This window comes from Salvelinus alpinus, chromosome 21 (genome assembly GCF_045679555.1).
Source record: "Salvelinus alpinus chromosome 21, SLU_Salpinus.1, whole genome shotgun sequence".
Classification (NCBI taxonomy): Eukaryota; Metazoa; Chordata; class Actinopteri; order Salmoniformes; family Salmonidae; genus Salvelinus; species Salvelinus alpinus.
This window is the reverse complement of record NC_092106.1, coordinates 46,031,375-46,043,642: the sequence shown is the minus strand read 5'-3', so window position 1 is coordinate 46,043,642 and position 12,268 is coordinate 46,031,375. Positions and strand designations below refer to the sequence as shown.

At 41.8% G+C, this 12,268-nt stretch overlaps 1 protein-coding gene across 3 annotated transcripts in view; it reads left to right on the top strand.

Moving 5' to 3' along the window:
- Positions 1-12,268, top strand: part of LOC139548372 (rho guanine nucleotide exchange factor 26-like) — a 72,256-nt gene that overhangs the window by 27,160 nt on the left and 32,828 nt on the right. For 2 of the 3 annotated variants that reach the window (XM_071358012.1, XM_071358010.1), the window contains exons 7-10: positions 5,179-5,331; positions 5,508-5,640; positions 11,349-11,423; positions 11,560-11,649. In XM_071358012.1, the coding sequence (XP_071214113.1) occupies positions 5,179-5,331; positions 5,508-5,640; positions 11,349-11,423; positions 11,560-11,649 (451 nt within the window). The remainder of the gene's footprint in view (positions 1-5,178; positions 5,332-5,507; positions 5,641-11,348; positions 11,424-11,559; positions 11,650-12,268) is intronic. The other variant, XM_071358011.1, reaches the window with a different exon arrangement.

The window sequence follows — 12,268 nt, the reverse complement described above, 5'->3', positions numbered from 1 at the left end:
CACATTAAAAAGACGTACCATAGCCTCCACACGTGTGTAGCTTGTTGTTGTCGGCCAATCAAAGCAGCACTACAGTCAGAGGCTCCACAGCCTAGCAGGCGAACTGGGATATTTGTAATAAATGCCAAATGGAATTAAAATGACAGAATGACGTTACCTTAATGAGACGGACTAGACAACAACCACCGACAGGTAGGCTGCTGTTTCATCTGAATGGAGTTGTTGTAGACAAGGACGGGGAGCGCAGCAACACAGCCTGAACCTGCCTTGCTGGCTGTCTTAGCAAGCTTCTTTACATTCTTTTGATGCAGTAAAGACAGGCACAACCAGATGGGATGATAAATAACCTCTGGCGTCTACAAGTTTGTCTGACAAGCCCGAGTCAGCGCTACTCTCCATCTCCTGTGTCACACAGACCGGCCCCCTCCCCTGTCCGGCTGCAGGGCAGGCTACGCAGCAAGCGCCCAAGTTTAAACCAAGTTATTTTATTTTTTCCTGCATGTATTTCGATGACCCGGATATCTGATAAAATGTCATGGTATTATTTGAATAGTGAAATTACTTCAGATGCCTATCGTGTGTGTGAACTGTGTCAGCGGCTGGGGTAGGTCACTATAGGTGGATCTGCAGATGAGTTGAAACAAGGGCTAACTGGTTGAGGTTAACTTCCTGTGTCTGGATGACAGTTTCCTGTGTATCACCGTGGAGACCAGGTCTGTCGTTAAGAGGCCATCTGCCCCAGGCTGACAGGAAGAGGAAAAACCAAAAACCAGCAGACACTAGGCTCTTCATGGAATGAGTTTGACAACCCTGGTCTAGCGTGCTTGTTGATTTCCCACTGATCTCTATGTGTAGATGAGAATAAACCTCTTTGATTGCACAAAGCCTTATCAAAACTCTATATTTTTCTCTCCTATCCTCCATCTTCCACATTCTCTCTCCTTTTTCTTTCTTTGTCTCTGTCTCTGTCTGTCTGTCTCTGTTTCTTTGTCTCTCTGTCTCTCTCTTTCTGTCCCTGTCTCGTTGTCTCTTCTCTCTCTCTTTCTCTCTCTGTCTCTTTCTCTCTGTCTCTCTCGCTCTTTCTCTCGCTCTTTCTCTCTCTGTCTGTCTATCTCTCATTGTCTCTCTTTCTCTGTCTCTCTTTATGTCTCTTTGTCTCTCTGTCTCTTTCTCTCTCTGTCTCTCTCTGTCTCTCTGTCTCTTTCTCTCTCTCTCTTTGTCTCTCTCTCTCTTTCTCTTTCTCAATTCAATTCGCTTTATTGGCATGACGTAACAGTGTACATATTGCCAAAGCTTATTTTGGATATTTACAATATAAAAATGACAATCAAAATTGTCAACGGGACAACAGTAACAACAATAACCAAGTGTCAAAATAACCACACATTCAACAATAACAATAAGCATACAGTAGAGTACATGTGCAGGTTGATTGGTCTGTCAGACACTGTCCCTCAACTTGTGGCAGGCAGCAATGTAGTGTGCTGCCAACCCACAGCTCTCTGCGTCCTCCCCCAACAGGACGGGTAGTCTATCCTCATCAGAGAGGTCTTTGAAACCTTGAATAAGGGTTTCAAATTTGGGGAAATGACACTCTAATTGTTTTATATTTTTGACATTTTGTCAGGAAATGCAGCTCCGTCTCAGGTTCTGCTGTTGTGCAGTGGTTGCACAGCCTTTCCTCTACAGGGAGCCAGGTTTTCCTGTGTCTACCCTTCTCAATGGCAAGGCTGTACTTTGTCAAGGTTTTTCTAAGGTTTTGATCAGTAACCATGGTCAAATATTTAGCCACGGTGTACTGTCGATTTAGGGCCAGATAGCACTGCATTTTGCTTTGTGTTTGTGCTTGTGTTTCCCAATAAGCAATGCAGTTTTGTTTGACTGTGTTGTCATTTGGGTTATCCTGATTGATTGGATGTTCTGGTCCTGAGGCTTCAGTGTGTTAGTAGAACAGGTTTGTGAACTCAGGACCAGCTGGATGAGGGGACTATTTTCTTTGCTCAGCTCTTGGCATTGCAGGGCTTGGTAATGATATGAGAGGGGGTCACTGTATTTTAGATGTTTCCAAAACTTAATTGTTCTTTTTTTAGTTTTTATTATTAGTGGATATTGGCCTAATTCTGCCCTGCATGCATTGTTTGTAGTTTTCCTCTGGACATGTAGGAAAATCTTACAGAACTCTGCATGCAGGGTTTCAATGGGGTGTTTGTCCCATTTGATGAAATCTTGTTTTGCAAGTGGACCCCACACCTCGCTGCCATAAAGTGCAATTGGTTCAATGACATATTCAATTAGTTTTAGCCAAATTTTAATAGGTCTTTCAATTTGAATTTGCTTTTTAATGGCGTAGAATGCCCTGCGTGGTTTCTCTCTCAATTCATTCACTGCCTCATTAAGGTGTCCAGTTGAGCTTATTTTTAAACCTAAGAAATTGTAGTGTGTACAGTACTCTATATATTTTGTACCAATTTAGAACTTTGGTCTAATTCCCTGAGATCTGGATCTTCTCTGGAAAATCATTATTTTTTTAATCTTTTGGGGGTTTACTACCAGGGTCCAGGGTTGGCAGTACTGCTCTAGCAGCTCCAGGCTCTGCTGTAGGCCATGTGCTGTGGGTGACAGCAGGCATAGGTCATCTGCGAAGAGTAGGCATTTAACTTCTGAATTGTGGAGACTAACACCAGGGGCTGAGGATTTTTCTAGAATAGTGGCCAATTCGTTAATGTAAATATTGAAGAGTGCAGGGCTCAGATTGCAACCCTAACGAAGGCCCCGCCCCTGGTTAAAGAATTCTGTTATTTTCTTACCAAGTTTAATGCTGCACGTATTGCCAGTATACATTGATTTAAATTTGTCATATGTTTTACCCCCTACACCACTTTAAATAACTTTGTAGAACAGTCCTGTATGCCAAATAGAATCAAATACTTTTTGGAAGTCGATAAAGCAAGCGTATATTTTGGTATTATTTTGGTGGACATGTTTATCTATCAGGGTGTGTAGGGTGTAAATATGATCAGTTGTGCGATGTTTTGGTATGAATCCAATTTGGCTTTTACTCAAGACATTGTGCTTATTAAGGAAGTTTAGAACTCTTACATTGATAATACTACAGAAAACCTTCCCCAGGTTACTGTTCACACAAATGCCTCTAATTGTTAGGGTCAAATTTGTCTCCTTTCTTAAAGATTGGGGTTATGAGTCCTTGATTCCAGATGTCAGGGAAATAACCTACACTCAGGATCAAATAAAACAGTTCTAATATAGCCAATTAAAATTTTGCACTAGTGAGTTTGAGCATCTCATTTAGGATGCCATCAGGTCCGCATGCCTTTTTAAATTTGAGAGCCTGAAGTTTCTTATAGAGCTCCTGGTCAGTAATTGGGGAGTCCAGTGGATTTTGATTGTCCTTTATAGCTTTTTCTAATCCATTCAACTTCTCATGAATTTGGCGTTGTTCTGCATTTGTGTCAATTTGAACAGTGTTGTAGAGTGTTTTAAAATGGGTTGTCCATATGTCACCATTTTGTATCGCTAATTCCTCTTGTTTAGATTTGTTTTATTTTTTTCCAATTTTGCCAGAAGTTGTTTGTGTTTATGGACTCCTCTATTAGCGTCAGCTGCTTGCTGTTGTACTGTGCTTTTTTGGTTCTGAGTGTACGTTTATAGAGTTTTAAAGTCTCACAGTAATGAAGGCGTAATTCACCATTATTTGGGTCTCTGTGCTTTTGGTTGGATAGTGCTCTAAGTTTTTTCTTTATAATTTTACAATCTGCATCAAACCAGTTGTCATCTGTGATCTTTTTTGTTTTGTTTTTTATCAATTTCAATTGTGCTTCTTTTGCCGTTTGCCTGAATATATATAGTTGATGTTTTGTACTGCTAGATTGATGCCTTCTTTACTGTGAGTGAATGTGGTATCCAGAAAATTATCTAAGAGTGTTTGGATATTTTGGTTCCAGGTTGCTTTCTGGTATTCTTCTGTGCTGTTTTGGGCCCATCTGTATGAATGTGTGATGTTGTACAGCTTACTGGGCTGTGAATGTGTGGTTGGTTCCATGTCTGTTCTTTTGAGGAACAACATAATTTGGCTGTGATCATATAGTCTACTGTACTGTGGCCAAGAGGTGAGCAGTAGGTGAATCTCCCCAAAGAGTCCCCCCCGTAACCTACCATTGACAAAGTACAGACCCAGGCTTCGACAGAGCTGCAACAGATCCCTTCCGTTTTTGTTGACGGTGCTGTCACTGTTGTTTCTATGGGGGAGATTAAGGCAGTTAGAAACAGTATGGCCTGTAATAAAGCTGTCCCCTCGTGTGCTCGTTAGATCAGGTAGTGTTCCTGTGTGCTCGTTAGATCAGGTAGTGTTCCCGTGTGCTCGTTAGATCAGGTAGTGTTCCTGTGTGCTCGTTAGATCAGGTAGTGTTCCCGTGTGCTCGTTAGATCAGGTAGTGTTCCTGTGTGGTCGTTAGATCAGGTAGTGGTCCTGTGAGCGCATTTGTGTCCCCACAGATGAGCACATTTCCCTGGGCCTGGAAATGGCACGTCTCTTCCTCAAGGCTGGGGAAGATCTCCTCTGAGTAATATGGGGATTCTGGGGGGGGGGGTGGGGGGGTATATATTGTGCAAAGGAACACATATTTTTCTGTCAGTACTTTTTTCAAGTACTTTCAAGTTCTTTTTTCAGTTTTAACCAAATGTGATATTTACCAATTTTGATGGGATCAATTAGATGTTGTAGTTCGGATTTGTACCAAATGATCAATCCTCCAGAGTCTGCCTCTATTGACAGGGCTGTGTTTCTGTGATGGCACAATTACCTCTCTGTAGCCTGTGGGGCAGTGAGTGACAACGTCAGCCTTACACCATGTCTCCTGCAGAATGATGACGTCAACATCTTTAAGATTTTTGTTGAACTCCAGTGCTAAACTCTTCAGTCCAAAGGTTGATGAGTTTAGGCCCTGAATGTTCCACATGCTAACTGTCTCTCTCTCTTTCTCTCTCTCTGTCTCTTTCTCTCTCTCTGTCTCTTTCTCTCTGTCTCTTTCTCTCTGTCTCTGTCTCTTTCTCTATGTCTCTTTCTGTCTCTCTCTCTCTCTTTCTTTGTCTTTCTGTCTCCCTTTCTCTCTGTGTCTCTCTCTGGCTGTCTTTGTCTGTCTCTCTCTCTCTCTCTCTTAGGTTCTTTAAAGAGTTAGAGGATATACACCAGCAGAATGTTGTTATAGATGACATCAGTGACATAGTGTTCAGACACGCCCAGTCCAACTTTGACCCCTACATCACCTACTGCTCCAATGAGGTTTATCAGCAGAGGACCTTACAGAGGCTAGTGTGAGTGTACACACACACGCACACACACACACACACACATATATATATATGTATGCATGCGTGCACACCCAAGTCAACTTTGAACTGTGACTGACTGTCCTCTGTCTCTCTCTCTCTGCCTCACTGTGTCTACCTGTCTGCCTGTCTCTCTCTGTCTCTCTGTCTGTGTGTTGCAGTAGTAGTAAGAGTCCAGTGTTTAAGGAGGTGTTGACTCGTATTGAGGGTCACCCAGACTGCAGGAACCTCCCAATGATCTCCTTCCTGATCCTGCCGATGCAGAGAGTCACACGCCTGCCTCTGCTGATGGACGTAAGACAGCACTCGTATACTGGACAGTCATACACTGGACACACATCTAACACACTCAAATACTGGACACTCAAATACTGGACACTCATATACTGGACACTCATATACTGGACACTCATACACTGGACAGTCATATACTGGACACACATCTAACACACTCATATACTGGACACTCATATACTGGAGGCACATCTAACACACTCATATACTGGACACTCATATGCTGGACACTCATATGCTGGACACATCTAATGCACTCATACTGGACAGTCATACACTGGACACACATCTAACACAATCAAATACGGGACACTCAAATACTGGACACACATCTAACACACTCATACTGGATACTGGACACTCATATGCTGGACACTCATATGCTGGACACATCTAACACACTCATACTGGACAGTCATACACTGGACACACATCTAACACAATCAAATACGGGACACTCAAATACTGGACACACATCTAACACACTCATACTGGATACTGGACACTCGTATACTGGACGCACATATACTGGACACTCAATTAACACTCGTATACTGAACACTAATATACTGGACACTCATCTAGCACACTCATAAACTGGACACTCATTTAACACTCATATACTGGACACTCATATACTGGACACTCATATACTGGACACTCATATACTGGACACTCATATACTGGACACTCATATACTGGACACTCATATACTGGACACTTATATACTGGACACTCATCTAGCACACTCATAAACTGGACACTCATTTAACACTCATATACTGGACACTCATATACTGGACACTTATATACTGGACACTTATATACTGGACACTCGTATACTGGACACTCATATACTGGACACTTATATACTGGACGCTCATACACCGGACACACATCTAACACACTCGTATACTGGACACTCATATACTGGACACTTATATACTGGACACTTATATACTGGAGGCTCATACACCGGACACACATCTAACACACTCGTATAATGGACGCACATATACTGGACACTGAATTAACACTCGTATACTGGACACTCATCTAGCACACTCATGAACTGGACACTCGTATACTGGACACTCATATACTGGACACTCATATACTGGACACTCATACACTGGACACTCATACACTGGACACTCATTTAACACTCATATACTGGACACTCGTATACTGGACACTCATATACTGGACACTCATACACTGGACACTCATACACTGGACACTCATATACTGGACACTCATATACTGGACACTCATACACTGGACACTCATACACTGGACACTCATACACTGGACACTCATATACTGGACACTCATTTAACACTCATATACTGGACACTCGTATACTGGACACTCATATACTGGACACTCATTTAACACTCATATATTGGACACGTATATACTGGACACTTATATACTGGACACTTTTCAAATGTATTAAAAATAAAAACAAATACCTTATGTAAGTATTCAGATCCTTTGCTATGAGACTCGAAATTGAGCTCAGCAGCATTATGTTTCCATTGATCATCCTTGAGATGTTTCTACAACTTGATTGAGTCCACCTGTGGAAAATTCTATTTATTGGACATGATTTGGAAAGGCACACACCTGTCTATATAAGGTCCCACAGTTGACAGTGCATGTCAGAGCAAAAACCAAGCAATGAGGTCAAAGGAATTGTCCGTAGAGCTCTGAGACAGGATTGTGTCGAGGCACAGATCTGGGGAAGGAGGTACCAAAACATTTCTGCAGCATTGAAGGTCACCAAGAACCCAGTGGTCTCCATCATTCTTAAATGGAAGAAGTTTGGAACCACCAAGACTCTTCCTAGAGATGGCCGCCCGTCCAAACTGAGCAAACGAGGGAGAAGGGCCTTGATCAGGATGGTGACCAATTCTAAAAACATGGTTATTGCTTTGTTATTATGAAGTATTGTGTGTAGATTGATGAGGGGGGAAAAAGTCATATAATACATTTTAGAATAAGGCTGTAATGTAAAAAAAATGTATGAAAAGGTCGAGGGGTCAGAATACTGTCTGAATGTACTGTATATAACCATGCAGAAAGACACACCTTGTTCATGACTGTCTCACTCTCTGAAGGACTTTGTCTCTTACGTAACACTGAAGATTTGATTACACTAAACCAGCCTCTTGTTTCCTGCTTTCTCCCTCCCCCTTCATTCTCTCATCCCCCTGCTTTCTCCCTCCCCCTTCATTCTCTCATCCCCCTCCTTTCTCCCTCCCCCTTCATTCTCTCATCCCCCTCCTTTCTCCCTCCCCCTTCATTCTCTCATCCCCCTCCTTTCTCCCTCCCCCTTCATTCTCTCATCCCCCTCCTTTCTCCCTCCCCCTTCATTCTCTCATCCCCCTCCTTTCTCCCTCCCCCTTCATTCTCTCATCCCCCTCCTTTCTCCCTCCCCCTTCATTCTCTCATCCCCCTCCTTTCTCCCTCCCCCTTCATTCTCTCATCCCCCTCCTTTCTCCCTCCCCCTTCATTCTCTCATCCCCCTCCTTTCTCCCTCCCCCTTCATTCTCTCATCCCCCTCCTTTCTCCCTCCCCCTTCATTCTCTCATCCCCCTCCTTTCTCTCTCCCTCCCCCTTCATTCTCTCATCCCCCTCCTTTCTCTCACCCTCCCCCTTCATTCTCTCATCCCCCTCCTTTCTCTCACCCTCCCCCTTCATTCTCTCATCCCCCTCCTTTCTCTCACCCTCCCCCTTCATTCTCTCATCCCCCTCCTTTCTCTCACCCTCCCCCTTCATTCTCTCATCCCCCTCCTTTCTCTCACCCTCCCCCTTCATTCTCTCATCCCCCTCCTTTCTCTCACCCTCCCCCTTCATTCTCTCATCCCCCTCCTTTCTCTCACCCTCCCCCTTCATTCTCTCATCCCCCTCCTTTCTCTCACCCTCCCCCTTCATTCTCTCATCCCCCTCCTTTCTCTCACCCTCCCCCTTCATTCTCTCATCCCCCTCCTTTCTCTCACCCTCCCCCTTCATTCTCTCATCCCCCTCCTTTCTCTCACCCTCCCCCTTCATTCTCTCATCCCCCTCCTTTCTCTCACCCTCCCCCTCCTTTTTCCCTCCCCCTTCATTCTCTCATCCCCCTCCTCCCCCTTCATTCTCTCTCTCCTACAGTCTCGTTGAACTGGAATAGCATGTCATGTGTTTCTGATCTCTAATCTTTTAATACGTTTTATTATAATTCACACACTCTCTCACGAACACACACACACACAAACACTACTGTAGCCTTCATTTATAACAGCCTTCATCTACTGTAGCCTTCATTTATAACAGCCTTCATCTACTGTAGCCTTCATCTACTGTAGCCTTCATTTATAATAGCCTTCATTTATAATAGCCTTCATTTATAGTAGCCTTCATTTATAATAGCCTGCGTCTACTGTAGCCTTCATTTATTATAGCCTTCATTTATAATAGCCTTCATTTATTATAGCCTTCATTTATAATAGCCTGCATCTACTGTAGCCTTAATTTATAATAGCCTTAATTTATAATAGCCTTCATTTATAATTCATTTATCACTCTTTATGTACGTATATATCTTTATGTACGTATTCTTTATCCCTTTACACTTGTGTGTATAAGGTAGTAGTTGTGGAATTGTTAGGTTAGATTACTCGTTGGTTATTACTGCATTGTCGGAACTAGAAGCACAAGCATTTCGCTACACTCGCATTAACATCTGCTAACCATGTGTATGTGACAAATAAAATTTGATTTGATTTATAATAGCTTTCATTTATAATAGCCTTCATTTATAGTCGCCTTCATTTATAGTAGCCTTCATTTATAATAGCCTTAATTTGTAATAGCCTTCATTTGTAATAGCCTTCATCTACTGTAGTAGTCTTCATTTATAATAGCCTTCATTTACTGTAGTAGCCTTCATTTATAATAACGTTAATCTACTGTAGTAGCCTTCATTTATAATAGCCTATAATAGCCTTAAATCATTTATCACTCATTCATATATCTTTATGTACGTATTCTTTATACCTGTACACTTGTGTGTATAAGGTAGTAGTTGTGTTATTGTTAGGTTAGATTACTCGTTGGTTATTACTGCATTGTCGGAACTAGAAGCACAAGCATTTCGCTACACTCGCATTAACATCTGCTGACCATGTGTATGTGACAAATAAAATTTGATTTGATTTATAATAGCTTTCATTTATAATAGCCTTCATTTATAATAGCCTTCATTTGTAATAGCTTTCATTTATAATAGCCTTCATTTACTGTAGCCTTTATTTATAATAGCTTTCATCTACTGTAGCCTTCATTTATAATAGCCTTCATTTACTGTAGCCATTTATAATAGCCTTCATCTACTGTAGTAGCCTTCATTTATACTAGCCTTCATTTATACTAGCCTTCATTTATAATAGCCTTCATCTACTTTGGCCTCCATTTATAATAGACTTCATTTATAATAGACTTCATTTATAATAGACTTCATTTATAATAGCCTTCATTTATAGTAGCCTTCATTTATAACAGCCTTCATTTATAGTAGCCTTCATTTTTAACAGCCTTCATCTACTGTAGTAGTCTTCATTTATAATAGCCTTCATCTACTGTAGTAGTCTTCATTTATAATAGCCTTCATCTACTGTAGTAGTCTTCATTTATAATAGCCTTCATCTACTGTAGTAGTCTTCATTTATAACAGACTTCATTTATAGTAGCCTTCATTTTTAACAGCCTTCATTTATAATAGCCTTCATCTACTGTAGTAGTCTTCATTTATAATAGCCTTCATCTACTGTAGTAGTCTTCATTTATAACAGCCTTCATCTACTGTAGTAGTCTTCATTTATAATAGCCTTCATCTACTGTAGTAGTCTTCATTTATAACAGCCTTCATCTACTGTAGTAGTCTTCATTTATAATAGCCTTCATCTACTGTAGTAGTCTTCATTTATAACAGCCTTCATCTACTGTAGTAGTCTTCATTTATAACAGCCTTCATCTACTGTAGTAGTCTTCATTTATTATAGCCTTCATTTATAACAGCCTTCATTTATAGTAGCCTTCATTTATAATAGACTTCATTTATAATAGTCTTCATTTATTATAGCCTTCATTTATAATAGACTTCATTTATAATAGTCTTCATTTATTATAGTCTTCATTTATAACAGCCTTCATTTATAATAGACTTCATTTATAATAGTCTTCATTTATAACAGCCTTCATTTATAATAGACTTCATTTATTATAGTCTTCATTTATTATAGTCTTCATTTAAAAAAAAAAAAAAGACTGATGTTGGTGGTTCCACTTCCAGTTCTATTTCTCTGCTCTTCTCTCTAGTTCTCTATTTTAGTTGTTCCCTTGAGTCTGAGGTTTATGGCAGGATATTAGGCCATGAAGTAGGAGACTTTTGAGTCCTGAGAAATGTTTGTTTACACTTAATGCTTCCAACCGCTGTATGTTTGTGTGTTTGTGTGTGTGACAGCAGCGTGAGAGAGATGTGTTCTGGAAGCCTCTCCCAGGATTAACGAAGTGGTTAACCCTAGCTGGTCTCACACAGCCTTTCTTCATCATACTCTATGTACACAGTAGACTTTATTACATTTGATAAAGTACACACTGTCCTGGGTCCCAGCCTATGTGTGTGTGTGATCTGCTCTGACCCCTGACCCCTCTCTCTGTTCCAGGTCATTTGTCAGAAGGCTCCTAAGGACTCTGACCAGTATGAGACCTGTAAGAAAGCCCTCCAATCAGTCAGCAAGGTAAGAGGTCAACGGGGGGTCAAACCCAAACTGATACCAGGTCATAGCCCATCTCAACATGAGCTCAACAAAGAGCCTGTGTTTCCCTGAGGTCTGTGTATGTGAGCCTGCATGTAACTGTGTGTGTGTGTGTTAGGTGGTGCGTAAGTGTAACGAAGGGGCCCGTACCATGGAGAGAACAGAGATGATGTACACCATCAACTCCCAGCTGGAGTTTAAAATCAAGGTAAGGAGATGGGCTTGGAATTATGCAGTACAGTATGGTAACTCGATTCACCCCAGTGGGGCCTATAGCTGGGCTTTATGGGTAACTCAATTCACCCCAGTGGGGCCTATAGCTGGGCTTTATGGTAACTCGATTCACCCCAGTGGGGCCTATAGCTGGGCTTTATGGGTAACTCAATTCACCCCAGTGGGGCCTATAGCTGGGCTTTATGGTAACTCAATTCACCCCAGTGGGGCCTATAGCTGGGCTTTATGGGTAACTCAATTCACCCCAGTGGGGCCTATAGCTGGGCTTTATGGGTAACTCAATTCACCCCAGTGGGGCATATAGCTGGGCTTTATGGGTAACTCAATTCACCCCAGTGGGGCCTATAGCTGGGCTTTATGGGTAACTCAATTCACCCCAGTGGGGCCTATAGCTGGGCTTTATGGGTAACTCAATTCACCCCAGTGGGGCCTATAGCTGGGCTTTATGGCTGTAAAGCTACTGTATATACTGAGGAGCTGTCAAGGTACTATGGACCAGGGCTCTTCGACCCTACTATAGGATACTATGGACCAGGACTCTCCAACTCTACTATAGGATACTATGGACCAGGACTCTCCAACTCTACTATAGG